Raw genomic sequence first — 26,882 nt, forward strand, 5'->3', positions numbered from 1 at the left:
GCTTTGTTTCCTTCAGTATCTAGAAGGTGTCAAATGTTATACAAATATATAGGGAAATGTTGTAATGTTATCACAAGAAATTACTTGGAAATAGAAAACAAATAATAGAAGAAAATACTTAATCAAATTATGCATGGAAAAGCTGGATTTGAGGTTAGAATCTCAGCTGGAGTAAAATTAGAGTAACAAAGCTATGGTGAGTTGTAGTACCAAATAGGAAGGTCATAGAATTATAGAATGGTTTGAGTTGGAGGGGACCTTAAAGATGATCTAGTTCCAACCCCTCTGCCATGGGCAGGGACACCTTCCATCAGATCGGGTTGCTCAAAGCCTCATCTGGCCCAGCCTTAAACACTTCCAGATAATTGTTAGAGCTCCTTTATCTCATATATACAGAATCTGGATGTTTTTTAGTGAGAGATGTGCCAGTGTTTACTGACCAGTCCGTCCAATGGTATAAAATTGCTCTCTAATCTATTTACAATCTTACTTTCACAGGAGGAAGAGGGAAGGATGGAGCACCAATTATTACCTTCCCAGAGTTTGCAGGATTCAGTGAAATACCCGATGAGGATTTTCTGAATGTGGTCACGTACCTAACCAGCATTCCCAGGTAAGGCTAAGCATAAATGCCTGTTTATTTCCAAGAAAGCTTTGCTTCTTCAATGGCTCACTTCTCTTAGTGGTGCTACCAGTATGTGCCAGCAATTCTGTATCCAGGCAGCCAGTATGTTACAAAAGTATTGTGTGCAAGAAGCCCCAGGAGCCACTTACATCATTTGCATTGGAAAGAAATCTACACAAAAAACAGGTTTTCTGTTCAGGGCTTTAATTGGATGAGAGGATGCAAGGATCTGAAAGGTGGCCTTAAAAGTAGCAGATCAAAAGGGGGCTATTTGTGATAACACTTGGGGACACAAAATTTAACAAGTGAAGGGTTGCATCTGGAAAGAGCAAAGCTTACATAGGCTCTGTTACAGTTTGTTCTGTGTGTATCTGTGTGAGGAGAGTGGAAAGTCTTTGTTCAAGCAACAGGCACTATAGAAAGGCATATAATGTTAACCTATCTCATGTCTCTGTCCTTCAAAGAGATTTCTTGACATTGTCCAAGGAATACACCAAGCTCTGACTGGGCAGGCTAGCTTTGCTTGAACAGTTATTAATACCAAATGTTGGTGAAAATGCATTTGATGAGAACCGCTCTCCCTCTGCCCCAACAAAAGGAAGTGCAAAGTTTTTTGTTTTTGTTTTTGTTTCTCTTTGTGTAAACATACAGTTTATTTCATGACAGCCTACAAGCCAGGGCTTGGAATTGAATAGGATATATAGGCAGATGAGCAAAGTTAATAGCACTGATACCATGCTCTAAGCTTACCAAATGTCATACAGGCTGGGCTGCAGAAGCTGGGAAATCTTGTTAGGAATGAGAATCTGTGACCTTGTGGTTGGCTGCTTAGGGACATGTCAAACAAGCTGAGGGCTGTGTGTGGGTTGTGTTCTCAGGAGCAGACACATTGAATGCCTTATCATACTGAAAGAATGAAAAATAGCAGAGATACTGCTCTCATGGAACAACAAACCAGCGAGTCACTGAAGCAAGGTGGGAATGAGAGGTGGGTGCCTTGTTGACAGGATTCTGGCAGCACCTTGTACTTTCTGGTGCTTTGTTTACTGGGAGTCTGCTCTGCTCTGTTTTCTTTGCTGTTTGCCTGCAGCTGTGCAAGTGATGTAAAACAAACTCACTTCTACTACTCTGAGGAAACAGGCTAAGGCATGGCTGCTGAATTACTTTTTGTTTATCCAAAAAGAGAACTTAATATTTTTTCAGTCCCCTGATCCTGTCTCTGGACCATGGCTGTTTGTGCTAGTTAGAAGCACAGCAGGGATTTATTATTTCCTGTGGTCTCATATATAAAGGTGCTTAGAGGATGATGAGGGGAAAACGTGTCTCCTTCAAGTTTAGGTAAGAAGTTTTCCAGCTCCACCTACATGTGTTTCTCCTATGGAGTTGCCAAAGCAAGCTGAGAGAAACCACACACTGTGAGTTTAACAGCTTCATTGTTTCACTGAACTCTGTAGGTCCTTTGTTATCAGGAGAAACTCTTTTATTTCTTTACTAGCTTTTTAATTGGATCACTATCTTCAGCGGTTAATAAAGCAGCAATAGTAGCTAGTTTGCTGATTCTTTGTATTTGATATGCTAGGGTGATTTCCATTGGTGTCATATTTTGGAGAAGTAACACATTACATTGTCAGCCTGATGGACAGAAATATTTCATGCTTCCTCAGCCGCATCACCTGGTGAACACCAGAGCAATGAGCAGTGAATGAATTCTTAAGACTTAATAGGTCACAAGAACTGGAAGACATTATTTTTAGAGATGATAAGGTATGCGCAGGTAGTATCTTAGACTACAGACAAGCTCACCAGAATTTGTGTTGAGTAAGTGACTATCAGTTTGATTTGAATTACCTGTTCAAAGTCAGTGACAGGCTGGAATGTGAACCTACCTTTTCTGCATAACAGCGCATTGATCTGACTCTTAGATTCAATCTGAGATCACACAATCAGGATACCAGTTATCCAAGGAGTTTTCTAGTTTTTGTTGTAGTGCATTTAGAAAGATTGACTGTACATTTCTTGATTTTTTATTTGAAACTTGTCACCTTTTGTGTAGAATTGAGGGATGAAGGTATTAATTTAGAAGAGGAAGAACCTGAGTGGCAAGCTTTTGTCGGTGACTTATGGCATAGTTATAAGAAGTAAAATCTTCATGTGCGTAAATAGTGAACCTGTTTGGGTGCAGCAGAGCTTTGTTAGTCTGCAGTTGGTTGATACATGCACAGAGAGTGAGTCCTTCCTTCATCTTAGCAGGCTGCAAAGGGACTACATTTGTTACTTTATTCAGTGCTACTGTGTGATGTGTACTATGACAGCTTTCTGGTACATGTTATCTTGCTGCTAGTAGTTCACATTTTGTTTTATTCTTCGGGAGGATGTTTAAGTATCAAATAACAGGATAAAGGTTAGAGAATAGTGTCAAACTCTAGAAGAGTTACGGAGGGTATAGTCATGAATCAGGTAGGATGAAGTATCATTTGAAGAGCAGTTCCCCTAGTTTAGGGTAGAAAATAGTTCCATGTTCATAGCTCAATGAGCCAGAGAAATTAGTGCAGTTTTTCAGACAACTGTAGTGAAGACATCTGTCTTTCGTAGTGTCTGTATCCTGCAGAATAAGATTTATTGTTCAGATAAGGTCTATGGTCACAAATGACATCATTTAGTGAATTACTAACTTCCTGAGTCCCTCTGGAATGGCTGGCTCATATAGCAAAACATTAACAAGATAAAGGTGGATAACAAGTGTTGTTATTTATTTGGATGCACAGGCACTGTCTTGTCTTTGAAGCTGCTGAGTAAATTTGCTTTTTCAATCGTGGCATAATGCAGTATTTTGGGTGGGCTGTAAGCAAACATTGCATTTCTAGGCTTTAAAATATGAACTACTTTCAAGGATGGCAGATCAGCCCAGTGAGACTTTTGTAATCTCATTGATTTTCCCTCTACTTCAAGAGCTGGCATGAGAGTGTCCCACAAAAGGGGCCTATGCACACACATGCATAAACATTGGATAGTATGGTATACATGTCTCTATACGTGGATGCTTACAGTAGATATCTGTAAAAAAGGCCCTTTTTTGCTCACTTTCCTCCACAGCCAAAACTCCATTCTCTTGCAACTGAAGCAGACTGCTTTGATAAACAGGTATCCTCCTCTCATTCCCGAAGAGGTCAGGAAATTCAGCACCTTTGGGCCTTCTCAAATCAGTGTAAAGGGCTAACCTGAATTCAAAGCTGGGGATGGAGCAGCTTACTTGATTACAAACATTCCATTCAGGGAAAGGGACCTTACTTGCTAGCCATGTATTACAGTACTGACACTGAGAAATCATTGACAGTGTCTGCATTTTTAGGCAAACTGCCTTTCTCTGGATATGTATGTGAATGGGATCTCAGCTATACATCAGCTTGCTCTGATGCTGCCATTTTGGCAAGGTTCCATCCCACAGCTGCTTGCTTGTGTGCATCCCTTAGTGCTAAGTGATATTCAGACCTTGGCATGGCCTTTCTTTTTGGTGTGCTGACTGAAACAAGATCATTTGCTGACACTCTCTGTTTCCCTGGCTAAACTTAGGTCTTAAATCAGCCCTGTCTAGTCCAAAAAAAAAAAAAAAAAAAAAAAAGCACTGCAGAAGGCTGAGGTCTAGCTGTGTACCAGCTTTACAAGCCCATTTTCAGTTTTTTTGTGTGTTCAGAGGTACATCTCCTGTCAGGACCTTCTTCATGTTGCATCAGCCACCTGTAGCCATTGGGATTTACAACATACAGTCTGCCAGAATGATCCTGGGTGATGTAGACAACCCCTCACGTTTCTTCTGCTCTCCTTTAGATCATGTGCTCTTTATAGTATGCACACAAATTATAGTTCTGCTTTCCTTTGATATTTCCTTGTATTTAAATCCAAGAATAAATCCAGTATATCAGTAGCTACTTCAGCTTCTATTTCCCCAGCCTGTCTCTTTAACTGACCTGCAGTGCTGTGTGATTCGCAGTGGCAACTGGTGAGCAGTGCTTCTATTCCCATATGTTCGTTATTCCCAGCCCTCCCCTACGACTGTTCTTGCCAACCCTCGTTTCATGAGAAAATTCCTTTCCTGCTTCTCTTGTATTTTCTTGTCTGTATCTATATTTCATTAGCTCTTATTGCCGTTATCTATGAAATTAATTTTTGTTATTGTAACTGATGCCTGGATGCTTTTGTGCTGTTACAAATCCCTGTGGCAGAAGAACATTTGAAAAAATGAACTGCTAGATCATGGGAAGGTACTTGAGAAAAGACAAACGTCTCTCTTCTAAGTGATTTATTCTCTACGTGTTTGAGGGACTGTTAAAAATGAAACTTAAGAGTTAGTTCTGAGACACAGAGGCAAGTTTTACTTGGCACAAATACTTCTATGTTTGTTTAAATCACAGTTGTTGCCTTTGGCAGATGCAGTCTTGTCAGTTACTTCCTTTGCAGTTTGCTTACCAAGGTGTGATTGTAAGGGTCTGATTCTGAATTCTTCTAGGCCTGCAACCATCTGTGTGCAAACATTCCTTTTAGAAAGCCCTTAGCCAGTCTCTCAAATCAGGCAGATGGGCAAAACAGGGGAATTTCTATGTGCAGGCGGCTTGTGTGAATTGGTGCTTATGGACACAGTTACTTGTGGCTTAGTTACGTCATGAATTTTACAAACAGCTTTTTCTTCTATTTATTAATATGCTATTAGCTGAATAATATTTTTCTTTAGACCAACATCAGTTTTTTGTTATCTTCAGCTAAATATGCCTGTTTTGTTTGTCATTTGGCTGTAAATCACTGACTTTAATGGAATTGCCTCAGGTTTGAGCCTGGCTCATACATCCAATTATTGTCTGAGAGATATTCAGCAGTTGCAAATCAATTCTGTGTGTCTGAGCAGTGAAGACATAAGCAGATGCTGATTAATAATACATTCTCTTTTACTTTAAAGTAGAGGTCATATTTTGGTGATCCCTTTATTCATTTGAAATTGTCCTCTTGCATTTCTGTTTTTCTCACTCTGACACAATCCTCAAAGATTGGCATGGCTATCAAAAATACAAAAAGATTAGTGAAGGGTGAAGTTTATCCCATCCCTCTTTGTTTCTACCTGAGGCTTTTGATTTTCAACTTCTTAAAGAATTTGCTCATTTTTTGAGATATAACCAAAATTCCTGAAACATTGTCTATGAGACAACAACATCAGTGGTCAAGGCAGAGGGAAAACACCGGAGCTTCTCCAAGTCTCCACTGGGAGATGGGAAACCTGTCCAGAGGTGCTGCCTGGTGGGCTGGGGACTGAGGGTGATTTGCTTGGGCCTTCCATACCCTCCAGACATCCAAAGCATTTTTTTGTCTCAATCTGCATTTGTTAAAAAATAATGCAATTTTTTAAGTAGCATGGGAAACTCCCAGGCTGTGACTACTTTCTCACACCTTTTCTGTAACAATCTGCAATACACAACATTTCTTTGGTGCCACCTGCCACCTTCTGAATCTTTTTTTTTTTTTTTTTTTTTAACTTTAGAGCACCAATTTGTCTACTGAAAAATATTTGTATATATAAAAAGGAATAAACTGGTGAATTATCATCTCTGTCTTAGAAGCACTTCTGCAGCTACATTTTCTGTCCTCTGTGTGAAGAGCTGCGTATTGCACTGCGTAAGAGGAAAGGTCATCTATTGTCTTTGAATTTTATAGTTCCCAGAGGACTTCTGTAAAAAAAATATCAGTGTGAACTTCAGCAAATGTTTGTAGTGCCGTTAAGAACCACTGGGAGCACTTGCATGGCATCCCAGATTTGCACAGAACTTTTGCTTCTCGGCTGCTGATTTTGATCCTGCAGATCTGCAGCAGAAGCTCTGTTGATATTGTTGATGCTCTCTGGTGGATTATTAACATGAGTTTGCGCAAAATAACCCAATAAAATGCTGTTCCTGGTATGTAGCTTGTATGTATGATGGAAAAGGGATAAAGGAAATGCTTTGTATAACTGATCTAGATCTTATCCATAATTAGATGTTTAATTGTAGTGTGTCTTCTGATGATGGCAACATTTACACTCTTTGCCTGCCTCTCTCTTGTATGTATAGAGATGATGGTTATAAGGAAGTTCCTGGACATTTTTCTTAGTGTTTTTGTATGTTCCCAGGATTTATCTCTAACTCTGAGGACTGGGAAAGCAGAGAACAGCACCCTTGAGTCCAGCACACCAGAGTGGGATTTCTGAGAGAGGGGGAAGGGGATATTTTTGAGGTTTACACACATGGGATGGAGCATGAAATCAGTGCCTCACGGAGCCTCCTTGAAAAGTCCTGAGAAGGAGCAGTAGCTTATTTTAGCCAATGCACTGAAGTGATACTTGCAACCCTAGAACCAGTCTGTAGGTGGGTGAGATATAAAACTTTAAATCCTGCTTTGTCCACCAAAACACCTGGGTCGTGTGCCAAGGCAAGGTGGTGACTGTGGGGATATACTGACACCATGGAGCTGGGTGCCTCTGTCAGATGTCAGCATACTTGGGGAATGAAGGCTCTAGTGGGATGTCTAATTTGGAGAGAAAGCAAGATCTGAGATTTTTGCCTTCAGTGTAGCACAGTGTAATTTGTGATCCTGAACTATTCTTATCATTTAGACTTGGCAGCAAAGTGGATAGCAGCTGAGAGATTTAGCGAATAAAATATTCATGTTTTGTGTAAGCTGCTAGCCTGACGTTGGAAATTTGCTGGCTTCTGTGTTCATGTGGATTTCTGCCGAATATTCTCTCCACTGTACACTGCATTTTTATAATGGACTTGGAGGGCGATCCAACAGACGCTGAATCTTACTGCAGTACATTTCATTGGAATGGGAGTATCTTCATGTAACCTAGCATATTTATTTCTTCTGTTGTGCAGTCTGGAGGCTGCCAGCATTGGATTCATCATCATCATAGACAGACGACGAGACAAATGGAGTGCAGTCAAGGCATCCCTGACACGGATAGCAGTAAGTGCCTGTCTTTGTTATTTATCTTCTAGAAATTCAAATTATCTGCTGAACCTTCAGGACAAGATAAAGTCCCATGTGCTCATTTTTAGTTCCTTTTTTTTTGGCTGTGGATGCAGATTCTCTCCAGCCCCAAATCTTCAAAGTTTTAAATAGGAGAGGGAGGAAGCTGCAGTAACAGAAAACTTGGCCTTGTTTACTGCTGAATTAGTACAAATTCCCTATGTGCTGGATGAACTGCAGTATGAATTCTAGTAATTTGTAGTTGTTTCCAGAAGAGTCTAACAGAGGAGCCCTTCTGTGCATTGTGAGGAGTGACTATGCGGCCTGCTTGTGAAGGAAGCAGATCCCAGTAAATTTGTGTTCATGTGGTAGTAAGTGATCTGTTAGAAACTATCAATAGCTTATTATATCTCATTTATGAAAGTGAGTTAAGACACTGTTTTTCAGTAGTTATAAAAGCATCTGTTCTAAAACATCTATTATCTGGAACATAGACTGTGTGAGGTGCAGGTGCTTAGACACAGAGGCTAAGGATCAAGAGATGACCGTTCTTTTTTAGCTGCCCTCTTCTTGTTCTTTTTTTATTCTTGATGAACTCAGAGGAGGAGTGTGTGGGAGATATAGGCTAGGTGTTGAAGGCAGGGCCATGACTGATGAATGTGTTGAATGCCTGTGTGTAGGAGAAACATGTGAGATTAGAAAGATTAAAAATCCTCTTTGGGGTGAGTAGATAGATCAGTCTGAAGAATTCATTTATGCCACCTGTTTCTTTCACCAAGTCCAATGTGGGCAGTCATTTTTTTGTAAGTAGTCAATTTTACCCTCTAAAGGCTGAATCAAAAAATAAAAAAAGCAACCCATGGTGTGGTAGTGCAAAGGGAGCTTGGTGCGCTTCAGAGATGGGTGCACAAGTGAAGAAACTTCAGAGCTCTGTGCTAAATCCCTGCCGGAAATCTATATATGACTGGGCAGTAAAATCCCCAGACCAGTGTTTCTCTTGGCTTTGGAGACTGACATTGGACATGTGCTGAATGGACCAGTTGATGTCATTAGCAGCTGGACTGGCCAAAGTTCAGTATGTCCTCCTCACTTTACTCCCTTAGGAAACACTTGCCTGAAAATTCCCTTGGCCTTTCTTCAAGGCAGAGATTTGCTTTCTAATAATTTTATGTTTCTTGCAGGGAGCATTTCCAGGAAACCTACAGCTGGTGTTTGTCCTGCGTCCCTCACGCTTCATCCAAAGGGCAATCGCTGACATTGGCATTAAACTCTATCGAGATGACTTTAAAATGAAGGTACCGGTAAGCATGGATTTTTTTGGTCCATGTGTTTGCCTTATCTCCACATCTGCAGTTCTTAGACATCAGCAATTTCTCATAACCGAATAATTATAATTTGATTGCAAGTGGCAACTGGGGACTGTGATCTTAGGTCTGTGTGGTATATTCAAGGTCAATAAAGCCTAAACTGAAACCTGAGCAAGATCAACAAGCTTTGAGAGGATGTAGACACATTTACAGCTAGCTCCATTACCTGGATCAGATAAGTTGTTTCTTGTTTCATTTCAGTGGTTGAAACATACTGGGAAAGGGCAGAACCTGTTTGTATGTATACTAATAGTTTCTTTAAATTGTGTTTGTGGAATTATCTACTATCAGTTGCAGGAATGCCGAAGAGTAAATTACCAGTGGATGCTTCACAGGTTTATAATGTGTTCCCATATGAAACATCATTCTAGCTATAAAATGTGACCCCAGTTTACACAGTGACATTTTAGCTCAGTAGAGTGCTCCTCTGATTCAGACAAAGGTAGATCTGCTCACGCCAATGGCAAACATAGGTTAGCACTCAGAGCAGTGTAAGCCAAGGGCAAATTCTGCACTATGGACTGTTGACAACGTAATAGTGCCCTGTTAAGTGCTTGCTGGCATTGCTTATTTTTAGTGCTTTTATGATCTCTTCAAGATTAAGAGTATGATATTTATTACTTTTAATATACTGCAGGTTGATGAGGATGTGATTTAAAGCAGGCTATAAATCCTGAAAGAGTTTAAGTTTGACATTGTTCTATGAGAGCTCTTTTTGGAGTTGTTCCTAGCTGTGTGTTTGCCTGTGGTTTCAAGGTGTTTTGTAAATAAAATTGAATGATGATTGTTAATGATATTTCATCCTGGAACTTACTCATACTCCACAATGACTTTACTGGAGTGATTTCATATGATTGTTTTGGATTTTAATTGTGGTTTTAAATCATTTTACAAAAGACCCATGGTTCTGTTCCAACCATTGCTATGTTTATCAGTACCTAGGTTTAAAGTTCCTGTGCTTCCTGCTTCTACTGCTTTCTGGTTATTAAAAAAGCAAGTTTCATGTAAAAATTATGCTTGGTTACAAAACGAAATTTTCTAATTTTATAGCACTTTAGAAAATGTATGTTCCTGTACTAAATAGGCCACAGTGTGTTACCTTAGCAACTGTTATACCAGAGATTGTACTTCTAGCAATCTATTTGATGACAGTGTTGCATTTCAAATCCTATTTAAAGCTGTCGGAGTTGGAACAGAGGTTAATGGTAGGCAGGGATTAGGCACTGCATTAAGTGTTAAATATTAACTTACCTTTCCTACATGCAGATCAAGATACGTATTTTGGTTGGAGTCTTTTTGGACATTCAGAATTTTGAGCTAACTTGGGTGTGTCCACTTATGTCCTAGAGAGCAGTCTTACAAAAACGAGGAGTTATTTTGATGGAAGTTCATGTGAGCATTATACATCCGTACTTTTGCTTTTGAGGCATATGGAAAATGGCTGCCTCCTTGGCCTAGCAAGGGCAACATGATATCAAATCATGGGTAGGGCAAGAATGGTCATAGGCTTATAGAAGCCAAAATCTAAAGGAAAAAAAGCTGTGGCAATTACATGAACAGATATATAATGAGAAATTACTGTCAGTGGTGGAACTGCACCATGGTTATGTATGTTTAAGGCAAACCCAGATCCTAGGAACAGTGATTGAAGGACTCATTATTTCTCTCTGTCCATTGTATTTGGATCTGTTTCAGATCATCATGCTAAATTCTGTCTCTGATCTTCATGGCTATATTGATAAATGTCAGCTGACCCGGGAGCTGGGAGGAACCCTGGAGTACGGCCACAGTCAGTGGATACATCACCGAACTGTGAGTGCTGGTGTTGTTCTTACACATGGCTATATCTACAAGTGTCCAGATGATGAATGGAAAGCAACAATTAAGTAGAAATTCCGCAGCCTACAGATTTTACTAGAGGCTCATGGAAAGAGGAGATCCATTACTCAAACAGAGAAAATTCCCCCAAAATCTGTAGTAGAAGTAGAAGTAGTAATTTATATCTCACTATCGACCTGGACTTGGTCCTACAATGTTGTATTATTATTACTCAGCTGAACTTTAGCCTCATCCTTAACTTTTGAATAATTGATGAGATTCATAGGCCTTCAGCTCATGGCTGCAGTTGAACATATGCTTTAGCACTGTTCGGAATGAAAGGTCAAGACTGTTATGTTAATGAGCAATTATATCCATGTTTTTAAGAGAAGAAAAATACTCATAACACTGTATTTTATTTCCCTTTGTTTTCATTTCTGAGCTATGTAAAAATACACTCCAGATGAATCATATTTTGAATAACTCAAGAACAATTAATAATTGTAGGAAGGCTGGAAAACTTTCTCTTCTGTTGCCTTTTAAGAAACTTGTTACAGGTTTGATTATTTGTTCCCTTTTGGGGTTGGTTAATATATTTCAGTGACTGCTTCAAAACAGTGTAAACATTTCATTATGGATATTTAAAAAAAAAAAAGCAGACCCCAGACTTTGGCATGTAAACTGCTGAAATGTCGTCTATTCCTATCTAAGTGGAAGGGTGCAAAGCTGTGTCCTAGAAGATGAAGAAATTTTCCTGAGGCTGTGTGCAATGTTTCCATCTGCCTTTGTGGGTCTACTTGCAAAACTGTTATGTTTAGAGCTCATATCTAAGGAGGCCCAATGTTTTGCTGTGTTTGGAAAAGCCTTGGGTGTAAGTGTTGTTGCTGACCTGCAGCTAGGTCTAACATTCAGAAAAGGCTTTTCTGTGGTAGCTTGGAAGTAATCAAAATAACTTTCACCAAGCTTAGAGACTTGAAGACAAAACCACAGTCAGAACTTGGGAATATGAAACAATTTATTACTCAAACACACAAGAATGAGTGGAGCCATGTGTGCAACTAAATGAAACACTGATGTGCTCATGGTGCTTTTGGAATCAGTTAGCCAGGGAATCTCTGCTGGGTAAGAGATTGCCAGCAAGGAAGTGTTGGCCTATATGGCAGCTTAAGAAAGCCTGACCTTCAGTCTTGCAGGTGCAGTGTCTTCATCACACTGTCTGCTTATCTTAGTGTTCTCAGGTCTTGTCCTGCCAAATCTTGCCTACCAGGGTTGTGGATTTTTTTTTTCTGTTTTCTTCTTTTATTTTTATTTTGTAATCTTATTCTGAAACATCTTTAAAGTGTTCCTAAATGGTATTGACTCAACAATCTCACCACATTTGTCTTTGATTCTGCTTTCTTATCTTAAGTAGGTAGGAGCCTGTGAGCTTTCTTGCTCACAGAGTACAGTAGTCTCTTAGTAAACAGCCCTTGATTATGGATGGCTTTGTCTGTGTTGCAGTCAGAAGTGCAGCATCTAAGCCAACTTTAATTCAGTAGTTTCACTGGAGAGAACATGTCACAGCTGCTAAGAACTGAGCCAGATCATACATCAGTCTATACTGCTTCTGCTGAAAACAGGCATGAATTTACAAGGGGCAAAGAATGATGAAGGCTATGAACTCGTCTAGCATTGCCTCATCAGGGCATGCTTTATGATCACATAAAGTGAAATGTAATTTATCACTGCACCTTTTGAATAATAACCTACCTTCAGTTTGTTTTTCACAGAGCACACTGCAAATTTTCAACTGAAATAGTTGCAAATTAGGAATTCCCATCATTGCTAGAAAAGGGAATACAGCTTGCAACAGCTGTGTAACATTTGATTGGGAATAAGAGCATCTTTAGTGCTATTTTGTGCCTCAGAACATTGTATTGTTCTGATAAAAAAATGTAATGAATAAAGACCTATGTGGAACAATACAGTCTTTGATTATCCTAAAGAAACCAGGGCACAATCATGAAAAAATACCCTGTGCAGCTCTTGCTACAAGATACAAAGGTTTCAATTGCATCTCATAAGTCTGACCAGTATATTCTACTCTGAAAAGGCAAGATTCTTATTAAGCCTTCCTCATTTTCACTTTCTGCAATAAATCTACATTTTGTCAAAGTTCAAGTTGGTGCACCCAAGTTGAAGGTGTTCGAGGCCAGATTGGATGGGGCCTGGGCAGCCTGGTCTAGTATTAAATGGGGAAGTTGGTGGCCCTGCCTGTGGCAGGGGGGTTGGAGATTCATGATCCTTGAGGTCCCTTCCAACCCTGACCATTCTGTGATTCTGTAAAGAAGTGATGCTCCAATGAATTTAAGCATTTTAATTATATTTGTGAGCGAGTTCTTGTATTGCTGTGGTAATAGGGCCAGATGGGATGAAGTGACTAGAATACATCACATACAGGTAGGCAGAACAGAGATGCACAGTTTGAGAAGCCTACAGGGAAATGGATTGCTGCTGAGTGAACAGTGGCTGTATAAATATAAAAGAAAAAGGCGTATATGCTTGTGGCATCTCCTTAACTTAAATAAAGCCTTAATTAAAATCTTTAAACACAACAAAGACTTCCAGCAAGCATGGGCAATGGATCAGAAGCTTCCATCTGGGCTTTGAAGCTGATGTCCTCTGTCGTTTCATTATGTCTCTTAAGCTCTGGAAGTTCCCCATCTGGTTCATGGATATGGTAAAACTTGTAGTTCTGTGAAAAGATCCTTTGTGGCACAGGATTCAACCTGTAACTTCTGTCACATCTGCTGAAAAAAGGCAATATAGCCAACTGCCAGGCACTGCAGCAATAATATGTTTGAAGAACTGAGCACAGCTAACATGCTAGTGGTAAGTAAGTAGTCTGTGACTCTGTGCTTCCACCATTCCAGGCTATTGAAAACTTCGCAATGACAGTGAAAACAACAGCACAGATGCTACAGACCTTTGGAACGGACTTAGCAGAGACTGAACTTCCCAATGATGTGCAATGTACGGAGGAGCTCCTATCTGCACACACTGACCACCATAGCAAGCTGAAGGTGAATGGTGTCTTGTGACAACTCAATCTGTGTAATATATGGTTTTTAATTCAACAAATTTTTCTGCCATCTTTTGGGATTCTATCATCTGAAAACTACTGACTAGGAGAAGAAAATTGGATTCAGGAAATTGATTCAATGCAGCTATGGAAAAGGACTCCACAGGTTCAGGAATGATAGAACAGGGAGGTGTCACTGCCGCTATATAGGAGGGTATAATGAGATCACAACTAGAACAGCATGGGCTCCTGATGATGTTTTCTTCAGAAAGGATGAACTCATATTGGAGCAGATGTAGAGAACATCTGTAAGAATAATTCAGGAATAGATAGTGATCTATTTAGTTGATGACTAAAATATTACAGAATGGATTAAAAGCATTAAAAACAGACTAGTGCCTTTTTAGCCTGGCAGAGTAAGACTCAAAAGAAAATGTTATTGCTGTCAATAAGCACCTTAGGCTAAACACAAAAGGAAATTTATTATTTTAGCACGAGTACAGAAATAACCATTAGCTTCAGTTGGGAATGAAGAACAGAGTTCTACCCATAAAAAACAGTAAGATCCTGGAGCTTTCCTCCCAGAGAAGAAGGGTAGTAAACAACTTCTATTATTTTGGGGTGGCATTTAAATGTTGGTTTTTTTTTAATGATCGATGAAGTTGCCTTTAGTAGCAGTTCTGTCCCAGCCATGTGTTACTGTTGTGTTAAACAGCAGGACTTGTTAGCCATTCCGATTCTTTCTAATAATTGCCTTCAGAACCTAAGGAATTGCCATGACTTGTGAAAATCTTTTACAGCACTTTTGCTGGGTACCAAAGACTGGTTAGAAAGAATACTCAGAATTCTTCAGGCTGTAAGAAACTGCCTTGCCTCAATTGCTTTTGGTCAAAAGATAATGGTTTCTTCCACATGTTGGAGCCTGGCTCTTAATGCTAATTTCCTCTTTGATTACATTTTTATTGTAGTTTTCCTCACACTCCAAAGCTGCTTCTGCAGCTCTAAAGCATCCCCTAGCTCTTTGGCTATGTCTTTGCTACTCTTTTCCATAAAATCTGGCAGAACAGTGCAGGTAATACAATGGTAAAGGGCACCTTTGTTAATCTTACCTCAGTGGGAGAGCTGTGCAGCTTTGTGTAGCAGCAGGAAGGGTTCCTGAAGAAAGCTTTTAATAAGTGTTTCTATACTGATGTCTTGGGGGCTTTACCACTCAAAACAGTGTGGAGGAAGCAAATATGTTAATAGAAAATCTGTGTGAAGGATTCAGTTGTGAGAAAATGAGTTTTTTGCTGACTTGCAGAATCTACGAATCTGCTCTTCACTGTCTTTTTCTCCTCTCATGGTCTCCTTTCAATTGGTAGCACATGGACATTTTCTATCCTGCCCTATTCCAGTTGACATTAACTCCCATTAAGTAATCTCCAAAGATTGTGGTGTTCCTTTGTATGGCCTCCTTCAATGCTGGAAACAGGAGAGGGCCAGGAATCCCTAGCTTATGAGAAAACAGTAATGTTAGTGTTTCACAAGAATCCATTTGTGACTTACAGTTGGATTTCTGAAGAGTTTTATTCAAGTATGCAGTGAAGTGGCGACTCCTTAGCTGATGTTAATTTTAAGCCTTATTGTTCTTTTTGTTGCTCATCTAAGAAAGCTAAGAAAGTACCTTCTCCTGTGGTTGACTCCTTGGCAGCTGGCAGGCTGTGGCTTATCATGTCATAATGTTGTTTAAAGAAATTCCATTAAGAAGTGTGTTGTCATGGCTGACTGAACAATTGACAGCACACATGTAATTTGTGTTAGAATGTTATTCTGAAAGTTTTCTGGTCAGAAATGCAATATGCTCAGAAATTATGCAATATTCTTTTTCTCAGAAATATATCTACTGTTCAAAATGAACAGGTTTAGTCTCTGCATTCATAGAAAGACATATCATTATTGGTAAGCATTGGTGTTTTTTTGTTCCTAGTATTTACTACCTACCTAGAAGTATCTTCCTTTAGCATTACTGTTGTCCACCTAAGAAATGGGAGTGTTCTTAAAATATGTACATACAATTTGTTTGGCTTGTTCTTTGTTCCTCAGGATGAGCTGAAACTAGCTGTGAAGCAGGGGGCCACATTACTGACGTGCATTAGGGAGCCAGTCACCCGAAGTGCCAACAGCAAACTCAGCCCTGATGAACTGGAAAATGTGGCAACAGTGGAAAGGTTAGTGAAGATTGACTACCTTGCACAACTTGCTAGTTTACTCCTAAGAAATGCAAATGTCGTTTATGTCCTTACTTATATTATTAAAATATAGATACTATAAATTCCCACTGTTTAGTTACTCAGGATTTATTGGATACAGAAGTAAGTAGGACTTCGAGGAAGTTACTGGATTAAACTGGAAAAGTATGTTCAAACAAGTCCTGAATTTCATGGTAATTTTTGGTTGGACCACTACCTACCCAATGGAAGGTTTGATGTGGGACTTATTTTCCCCATAACATCTTCCGTGTTTCTGTGCCTAGTTAAAATGTGACATCTGAATCCATGTGATCTGAAAGAGAATGTGCTTGTGCATGTCTGTGGAAACACTGGAGAAGGATCAAATGTAGATGATACTCTGAAATATGCACCTTTGCAGATTTATAAAGAGAGTAATTACTGTTCCTTCCTACAATGCTGGTTATTACAAAGATTTTAGTCACTGCTTAGAAGTTTCTGTTGTTCCATGTAACACAGTAGATAGAGAAATGTCATGCTAGTTTCAATGTGTCTGCATTCAGTGAGAACAAAGCTGCCAAATGTCAACCTGATATTTTTTACTGGCTGCTTTGAAATCCTTTAATCAGTCTTCCTTTAATTAATGAAGGAATTTGTAAATTCGTCTTGAATTCAAAAAGTAGCTTTGATTATAAAGAGATTTTTCATTGATAGATTGAAAACAGAACTTGTTTCTGACCGCAGTGTGAAAGAGCTTTTGGTCTGTCACTTGGTTCTAGCATTCACTGCGTTTGCCTGGTCCCCTGCCTGCCTGAAGGATGGCCAGATATTAAAAAAAAAAGGATATTCAGAGAAGAATATTTTTTCATTTTTTCATTTTTTCCCTCTTCTCTTCTTATTTAAACTGTTCTACTTTGTAATATACATAATAGATCATTGAGAGACTGTGAGAATGACTCACTAGTGTGCTGTTGGACAGATCACTTGATACTGATTTCTTTGTGAATGTTTCATTATTTACATGAAGTAAAACACTGTCAATGGGAGGCATTATGAGCTTCTAATTCATTGTGTTTAGGAGAGATGGACAAGGAAAAGTAATTCAGTTGTTGCCTAGTTTTGATGGGTGAAGAAAATAAGCAACTTGTAGAGTTCTGCTTTAAGCGTTCCGTAAATTAACAATTGTATTGTATTCAATCTGTATTAGCCTGGAGCTAATTATCTTTGAACATTCAGGTGGAAGCTGGGGAGAGACAGCTGTTTCTGGCTCCCAGCACATGGAGCAGGTCTGTATTACTGTTGCAGGTCAGGAGAAGGGACTACAGGTGCCACAGTAGATCCATATAGTTATCTATCATCATCACACTTCTATCCTACTTCAGTTTTTGTTCCCTTTTTCTCAAGGGAAAATTGACATCGAACATTGTTCTGCATCTTCTATAGGTATAGGCTTACCACCATCTCCAAATTGTGCTTTTTGCCATCAATTGATGTAAGTTAAAAGAAATTAACCATAGAAAATAACTCTTTCATTCTAATTTCTTAATAGGTTGTTGGCTCAGTTGGATGAAACAGAAAAGGCTTTTGATCAGTTTTGGACCAAGCATCACCTGAAACTAGAACAATGCTTGCAGCTTCGACACTTTGAACATGATTTTAGAGAAGTAAGTCATTGGCTGGTCATATCTAGTATTTGGTAAATATGGTCAAACCTTGCCCATACTTAAAGAAAAATGGCATTCTACAAAAGAGGTGGGGAGAGAAGCCATTCATTATAAAATAAAATGCATACTCAAAAGTGAAATTCTTGGTAATAATCTAATCTTTTACAACATTTCAGTAAAGCTGAGTGGAGAAAGTGCCAGCTATTTAGGCCAAAATGTGAAACACAAACTTCATGATAAATCATTGTGTGTTTATGTGTGATGTTACCAAGTATCATTTCTTCTGTGATGCTAAGCACACAATCCTACTGAATCAGTGGAAAACAAAAATGGAAAGCCCAACCATGAGTGCAAAGAATGGAGTAATACAATAAGATAGATTGCAGAGTCATAGATTTTCAGAACTGTTTAGGCCTAAATAAATCTAAAAAATGGGGGCAGCTCTTTACAGAATTATTTAGTTGGCTCCTCATTCTTCTGTTTTACCATTTTGAAAGGAATTGAAATATTAAATTTGAGATGCGGACTCCTGTAAAAGATGAAGTGAATGTTTAGAAGTCTTAGATTTGTTGTAATTTTGAGTGTCTTGTGATGTATATGTTTTGTTGTTTTTCTTTTTTTTTACTTTTGTTTGTTTTAGGTAAAATTAACGTTGGATAATCTCATGGAAGCACAAGCAGGTTTTTCTGATATTGGAGACAGTGTGACTCGAGTAGAACACCTCCTAAGGGAACAGAAACAACTGGAAGAAAAAGGACAGGTTTGTATTCAATATAGTATTCTAGCATCCAGACATGATTATCTAGATGTTTCTCTGTCACTATCCTTATATCACACTTACACTCTTTTCATGGGTCACTATTTCTAATTGCAAAATTCAGATCCTAATTTCCAGAATCTGAGGTTGTCCAAATTCAGTAGTTCTGGTTTGCTACCTGGAAAACTAGAAATATCTGAGTTTAAAATCACAAAAAGTTAGGGCCATCTCTGGAGTCTGAAAAGCTCATAAGACTTAACAGGTTCCCTTGGCAAGATACCTTTTAAGACTATTTCATTCAAGCTCATAGCAATTTCAGGAACACTTATACCTTCTGATATATAGCTTTCTTTTCTAGACATTTGGACTTTGCAAATCCATCACCTATGATATGCATTACTTTCAGTATTATTAGAAAGGATAGAATGAATAAGCCAAATTAGAATAGGATGCACATGAACATATGCAAAAGCTGATTATGATATTTATAAGCATAGGATTAAAATTTAGGAATATTGTGATCTTTGCCCATCTCTTCTGTAGAAGTCTAAAGAAATTTAAGTTACAATAACATACATTTCCTTTCCATTCTCCACATCACATAACTTTTTGCCCTGCTAGCCACCTCTAATTTCATCATATGGTGACTAAACATAAGAATTTTACTTGGATCTGAAGAATTTTCCAAAATCTATATTCAAATCAAAGATAAACAAAAGCATTACATATCTGTCAATCAGCAAATGTAAAAAAATAGTTTTTTGGATTATTGGAAACTTAGTGGAGAAAAACACCACCACACATATATATCAGTGTCCTCAATATGTGAAAAGAAAGACATAACACTTTCCAGTTTAGGCAAGAAACTACTGCAGTTAGTAGTGAGGATCTGTCTGAAGCATATCTATTAAAGCACTGAATGTTTTTCTCTTTGACATTCATGATATTAATAAACAATGTTTGTACTCAGATGAAGCAAATAACCAACAACAGCTGATGTAGTTGGATTTTTTTCTATGAAATGGAAGAAGTCCATCTGTATTTAAAAGTATTCAGCAAAGAGCTGATAACTAATAGCTGAGGAGAGAAAATATTTCAGTACCACAAATTGTTTAAACTCATTCTGATTGACTTTGCCCTGGAAAAGGCTAGGAAACTTCATATTTATGAGCTGTGGTTTAAAACACATTGCAACACATGCCTGTTATGTTCTGCTCCTCTGTGAAGATGCCCACTCCTCAGAGAATTTATAATCCAAAGCTCTTCAGATACGAGCTCAGCCCACACAGCCTGACATACTGTGATTCATCGTAGGACTTTACTCTGGTTCCTCCTCTCTACTGTGCTGCTTTACTAACTCTCAAGTTGGATTAAGCATGCGATGGGACATTTTTGTGTAGATGCATGCTCTATATGATTTTAAGGCTGTTGAGGTACTCATCTCTGAATGTAGTCAGTGGAGGCAGAATGAACAGTAGAAAGAAATAATGCTAACAATTAAATTGGTCTTCAATACAAATTTAAAAACACATCAGCTAGTTGAATATCCCAAACTGTTAGCTACAGGATACAGCATGGGTTACAGAGGTGCACTGCCTTTACCTACACATCTCCTTTCCAGATGTAACTTTGAATTGATTCTCATTAATTTAACAGGAACCTTTGGAGAAAGCCCAGACTCTAGCTCTCCATGGAGAACAGCTCATCCAAAACAACCATTATGCAGTTGACTCCATTAGACCAAAGTGTGTTGAACTCAGGCGTATTTGCGATGACTTTACTAATGAGACCAAGAAAAAGTATGATATTCTGGGGAAGTCTCTTGAACTGCATAAGCAATTAGATAAGGTGAGTGAGTCTTTTTGGAGTACAGCCCTACTGAAGACTCTACTGAAAATAAATCTTTTTAAAAGCATAGGCAACTTAGATGAAGAGGACAAAGATTTACTCTTTTTTTCTCCATTTCATTCAGAAACCATTGCTCTAAAAACCATAGCAGACACTTCCTGTAATTATTGTCTTAAGATCATGAAAGTATGAAACTAAAAAAGAATTGAGATAGAGCTAAATTTGAAATGAGAAACAAGCACATTCTGATGCTGAAAAATAAACAACTTACTGCCTGTTCTTTTGTTTTTCAGCTTATAGAATCCATCTGGAATAGAAAGCTAAATGCTCTGAGAATGTCTGCATGCTAATTCCTTAAAAGAATTACCAGAAATTATTCTGAAAATCTGCTTTGGAGTTTAATGAGCCTAAGAAGTTTTAGAGAATTCTCATATAGTTTAATATTTATTTTTGGGTTTGGATAACTGTATAATTAAACACTGAAATAAGGTTGTACAGCAGAAAGATTTGATTTGCAGCAATTACAGTAGCATTCTTATTGCTCAGAATATTTTTTTCTGTTACTGAAAAATCTATCCCATGAGAGGTGAATTTAATTTGCTAATGTTCTATGTCCCTTAGGTGGGATGTGTTGTGGACAGGACCTGCTGCATGTGAGGAAGTAACATTAATTCCCTTTAGTGACACATTAGTGCAAATCTGTATTTCATGGGTGATAGAAATGGCACTTCTCAACATGGACTTCCAGTGACAATGGAGTCTTTACTGTCCCATTTTTCTTTAAAGGCAAGCCAATGGTGTGAAGCTGGAATCTACCTCTTAGCTTCCCAAGCTGTAGACAAATGCCAGTCACAAGAGGGAGCTGAAACTGCACTCGTTGAAATAGAGAAGTTCTTGGCAACAGCAAAGGAGCATCAACTCTCTAACCCAAAGGAGTTCTACAATCAGTTTGACACAATTCTCACACCTGAAATAAAGGTAAAACACCTCAAACATGTATGCACTCACAAAACAGTGATTGTCTTGCACATGAGAGACTATTGGGCTGTATATGAGTCTGCACAAATATGCCTCCTTCCCCACAGCAAAAGGGCACAGAGGTAAGCACTTGGGGCAAGAGGTTTTACTCATATGAGCAGTTCTACACATATTTCTTCAGGGTAGTGCCAGAAAATTGCATGACTCACGATGCCCTGCTTGGTGAAACAGATCTATGCAAAGTACGTGGGCTGGGTTGCATTATCTTTAGCTCTAATACACCTAGTCTGACTAACCCAAGTCCCATCTTATTTTGCTTAGTCCAGCACTCACAATCATCTACTGTTTGCCTTTTCTTTGCCTAGGCCAATGCCCAAAGGATTTTACAAAAACTAGAAGATGTACAAGAAATGTTTGACAAGAGGCAAGTGAGTCTGAAGAAGCTAGCAGCCAAACAGACCCGTCCAGTACAACCTGTTGCCCCACATCCTGAATCTTCCCCGAAACGAGCATCACCAAAAACTACCAGACCAGCAGGAGTAGGTGGGCCATTAATATCTGCATTCAGATACTCAGCAGTGTTAGGGCTCTTTTTATGCATGGTCATGCTTATTTTTTTTCATCAGAATGAAAACTTCCACCTGATGTTCAGTGTCAGCTTTGTAGGCCCAGAATTTAAAAATGAATGTGAAGTAATTTATCACTGCAAGCACACAAACAAGGATGATTTAAAAAATAAAAATAAAAAAATCAGGCTCTTCTTCTTAGGTCTCATCTATAGAATACTTTTCTGTACACTTTCTTATTGTCATATATTGCTAATCCTTCACTGAAAATGCAAACCAGGTAACTAACTGCAAGTATGTGAAGTAAGCATGAAGATATCTTTTACAGTGAACATACAGTAACGTTGTTTTCTCCTCTGCATAACCATTTATTCACTTTCTAATATAGTTCTTTAGCAATTATGAGTTGAACATTGCTTCTTCTTGGAACTTACAGAAAGTTTTCTGTTTTGAGGTTAGTATGTGCCTTTAACCAAGGGCTTTTTAACAGGGAATCTTCTGCTAGAGTACTGATTGATTAGAATAACTTCACAGAGTCTCTAACTTTTTAAGCTCCATGGTAAAATAACCATTTTGACAGTTTAAGTGCCATGAGTAATATACATACAGTGTTTAATGGCATCCTTTGGGTCCATTACAAAGCATCATTCTTTGAATTTGCTCCTTCTCTCAGAATGCCAAAGCACATTGCAAATACTCTGTGGCTGGTAAGTATTTTCACCTCTCTTTTGCAGAAAGAAAACTGAAGCTTAAATAAAGCAGCTGATTCACCAAGGGGCTTCACAGCCTGAGTCTGAGATGTGGCTGAGAATAGAAATGAGGACACTGAGTCCTACTCCAAGCCTTGAAAACGAGGCTGTGATATTCTGTTCTTCTTGAAGCTACCCTCTGTTGGGATTTCCTCTGTGCCCCTTCTTCACATTCTGCACATGGGAGCAACAGAGTCAGCATTTCTATATGGGTGGAATATATAGAGAATCATCATGAGAGGCTAAGAGCAACTTATTGAGTCAGTTATTGTAACTCGTTGTTATTTGTTACCTGGAACGCGCCTGAACATCTCTAAAAATTTGCAAAATAGAATATGCTAACAGGAAACAACCATATTCCTAGGCTCAGTAAATAGAAAGGCAGGCAAAGACAATAAAATGTAGTCAACAGAAATAGAAAGCATGAGAGAGAGGCTTTTGTCCCTAAGCAGCAGATATAACAATGCCACAGCAGAACTGCAATAGTTGTCTGTGAAAGGAAAGAAGTTGTATTCATTCCAGAATACATTTTGTTTAGTTTAGTTTTGTTTTTACTTGCTGACTCTCTATTTCCCTAACAAGGAATGGTAGGGAAAATTCAACCCAGTTCAGTGTGCTGATGGAAAAAAATCTTAAAAGATATGAATGCTTAAGCATGAAATACTCTGATAATATAACTGTGGCACATTTCATTTTACCTGTGCATATGTGTAGGTGACACAGGGAGAGCTGATGTGAGAAAAAGGGCAGACTTCTATCAGGGAGACGACTGTGACAGTTTCTTATAATGATGGCTTTCTGTTCTCTGGTGACTATTGGTAGAGTCTTAGCTTAATGAAGATCCACAGAAAGGCAGCTCAGACCTGCACTCTAAACTCTCCCCCAAGCCAGATTGCCCCCAGTGCTTTTCTATGGGTCTGGAAATTCTGAGGCAAAACTTTAAATTCTTCTCATTTTGATTTTGCAAATGAACTTGTGAATTTTATAGCGACAGACCTGTCCAGTATGGAAAACTGATATCGGAATGAAGGTGCTCAACAACTTTAAAAAGTCTGTACCAATTCAATTATCTATGAGAATATGCTTAAATATTATTCATAGATCAACCTAGAAAAGACAGAAAATTCTTCTGACACTTTTATAAGAAATGCCTTCAAATTTTTTAGTAGTATGTAACTTCAAGAAAATGTTACCAATGGAAGCCTGCATGAATACTGCTAATGGCTAACCTTGTCCCTTTCTGTGTTGGAAGGAAAGATGCGGCACTTCAGAGAAATGCCTTTGCTCAAGTTTACTTCTGACAGCATTGTTTTGGCTACCTGTTTGTGCACTGAGTTTCTGTACAAAGTTCCTCAGGGGAGTGAATTGGAATAGATTCACACAGTCACGCCATCCAGACTAGTGTTGCCAGTAGGTTGTCAGGCACAGCGGGATATGCAACAAAGCCTCAAAGATAGTATCACAGAATCATAGAATGGTTTGGGTTGGAAGGAACCTTTAAGGTCAACTATAATATAAATTATTAGGGTTGGCTGTAGTTAGCACTTCTCTCTTTTCATTCATTTTTAATTCTTCCAATTTTCAATTCTTTGGAATGAAATTTTCCTAAAGGCTCTCTTTATTCAGTCTGACATTTTCTTGGAAAAATGCAATAGAAATGGTTCAGCTATCTCAGTGAAGAAGGCTAAAACCTCCTTTATTTCAGTTACCTTTTTGGCCAAAGCTGAAACATTGCAGTGTCAGTTGATTTTGTTCCTTCTTTTGGATTTGGCAGAGTTTTATGCACTTGGAAAAAAAAACTTCTCAGCTCATACATGTTCATTATGGGTGAACTTGCTACAGTTCAGCTCATTTCCTTTGTTGTCAGCCAAAATGTATGGCACTCAAAGATAAAATATGTTTCTTTTCCTTCTGCAGTGCTTGTTTCCTTAAAGTACCATCTTATTGCAACTTAAGGTCTATGCAGGGCTGTCACTGTCTCTCTTTCTCTCTTTGTGTAACACAGCAGTGTGTTTCTGACTGCTTTCCATCTGACTTACACTCACATACCTAGTGGGAGCAAAGCAGAGAACCAAAAACTGTTACTGTAGGTTGGATTTTTTTTTCATTTGTGACTATTTTCTGTTGCTTTTATTCTCTCTGACATGAGAGAGAGAGAAGCTGATGCAGTAAATGTAAAGGTTCCAATCCTGTTAAAAACTAATGTGGGTGTTAGCCTAGTGAAAACAAAACCACCAGATTTTACTTATGCCACTACATGAAAAGGTCTACGTTGAAAGGACAGTGAAAGACGGAAATCAGAATTGCTGGGCAGGGTATCTGCTTGAACATGTTAAATGGCATATAATCTGTAATAATGTGAAAGTTACATTTTAAAAATGTCACATTGGTCTTCCAGATTAGTCTTATCTCCTTTGATCTTTAGCTGTAGCACTCAGACCTTAGAGTAGATGATAACAACTCTGAGAAGTGCTGTGAAAAAAACTTACTGGATATTTGTGAAGCACATGAATTGTAAAAAGGACTATTCTAAAAAATATGCATATATATTTTCAGAGCAGAGACTGATATATTGCATGGACAGTAAGGCTCTGGGCCCCCACTGAGAAATACAGATAAACTGGAATACTGAGGCTCATTAATTCAGTGTTCTATACACTGAATGTGGCAAGGATCCTTAGGGAGGGAGAGAGAAAATAATACATGTGCAAAATACTCATCAGTGGTTGGACCAAGATACCTTAGCAGAAAAAGGGCAAAATTAGGATTGCATGTGTTGCTTTACTTCTGGCACCTTTTCTAAATGCTATAAAATATTCACTTAGGGATTTCTTGTGTGCAGCATAAATGTTAAGTACAGGAGCAGAGAAGTCAAAATTTCTGTTAGCTCATTAAGCAAAGAATATCATTTGCAGCAGCACATCACACATGCAAAATCCATGACTCACCCTTACAGGCATATTAGAAGGCCAAATTGGAACATGAAATTCATATGGAGGGAACACAGCTGGAGGCTTTTTAGTCTTTTAAATAATAAAAACTAAACTGGTTCCACCCTATTTAAATGTGTGTGACTGCTCATTGGATCCCTTCCAGCATTCCTCACAGTCACTAATGCGTAACATTCACTAACTAATAACATCTGGATAGAGGATTAAAGGAGAATATCTTTCAAGAGTCTGGGGATGGGTACAGGGGAAATGAAGCAGCAGAGAGATTAGCTGACTCAGAAAAGATGATGAATGTGACTTTCATTAATGGTTCTTAGGAAACTATTCAGTTTAAGATATCTCTATAAAAGAGGCGAAAAGATGCTTTCCATTTTGTGGCTGTAGGGCTGCTATCACATTGGGCCAAGTCTGAGAAAACTGAGCAGCCTGTTTCCTTATAGAATAACATTCCACTTGCAGGGAGCCTCACTCTATGCTTCCTAGATGGGCAGATTCTCAAGAGGCTCAACAACAATGTTGCTGGAGCAGAGAAGCAGTGATTATATTGCCTAAGAATGGAAAATAGTTTCTGTATCAAGCCATTTGATGACAAATCTTAGATGCTCTGGCATTTCTTTAGTTGCCTTAGCATTCTGTTCTGTCATCACCAGCATAGAAAACCACCAGTAAATCATTTCTATGGAACAGCATATGCTGCAAGCCCCTATGAGCAGTTTGGCAGACTAGTCATTTCCATGACTGTTCTTACTGAAAGATTTTGATTCTGCTGTGGGTGATCAGTGAGAATGCACAAACTCTTCCACTGAAGAAAAAGATGGGGAAGCATGTAACTGGGAAATTCACACAACCTGAATTTAAAGCACAGTACTTACATACTTTGAACAGTATGATATTAGAAGTGTTGTCTACACATCATAAGCCTTGACTGCATGATTTGTCTCTTGCTACCTGATGAGTTGCATTTGTTCTAACAGGAACAGCAACTCCGTATTTATCATGTAACTTGTTCATAAAAAACAAGCACTATCAAAGGCCCCACAGGAGAAGCAAAGTGATTCACCAGGTGAACGAAAGCAATAGACCTAAACCCTGTATTATTGTAAATAGCCTTGCAACAAAAATTTAATTCTATGCACAATACTCCTTAACAATATTTTCTTTTAAAGCAGCAAACAATTTAAAATATTACCCAGTTCAAAATTGGAATTTTTAACCCAATATCCAGGGGAGTACAATAAAGCAATAAAATGAAAACATCTTGCCAACATGCAGACCTTAGTTGTGCACTTGTTCCTGTGCCTTTG

General features: G+C 38.6%; 1 protein-coding gene across 3 annotated transcripts in view; it reads left to right on the plus strand.

The window, feature by feature from the left end:
- Positions 1-26,882, plus strand: part of MCF2L2 (MCF.2 cell line derived transforming sequence-like 2) — a 127,606-nt gene that overhangs the window by 24,859 nt on the left and 75,865 nt on the right. For all 3 annotated transcript variants that reach the window (XM_090147519.1, XM_090147520.1, XM_090147521.1), the window contains exons 3-13: positions 499-613; positions 7,519-7,609; positions 8,794-8,913; positions 10,675-10,791; positions 13,710-13,859; positions 15,941-16,065; positions 17,615-17,729; positions 18,370-18,489; positions 20,143-20,334; positions 21,121-21,312; positions 21,678-21,855. In XM_090147519.1, the coding sequence (XP_090003645.1) occupies positions 499-613; positions 7,519-7,609; positions 8,794-8,913; positions 10,675-10,791; positions 13,710-13,859; positions 15,941-16,065; positions 17,615-17,729; positions 18,370-18,489; positions 20,143-20,334; positions 21,121-21,312; positions 21,678-21,855 (1,515 nt within the window). The remainder of the gene's footprint in view (positions 1-498; positions 614-7,518; positions 7,610-8,793; positions 8,914-10,674; positions 10,792-13,709; positions 13,860-15,940; positions 16,066-17,614; positions 17,730-18,369; positions 18,490-20,142; positions 20,335-21,120; positions 21,313-21,677; positions 21,856-26,882) is intronic.

Source organism: Phasianus colchicus, chromosome 10 (genome assembly GCF_987193195.1).
Source record: "Phasianus colchicus chromosome 10, bPhaCol1.hap1.1, whole genome shotgun sequence".
Classification (NCBI taxonomy): domain Eukaryota; kingdom Metazoa; phylum Chordata; class Aves; order Galliformes; family Phasianidae; genus Phasianus; species Phasianus colchicus.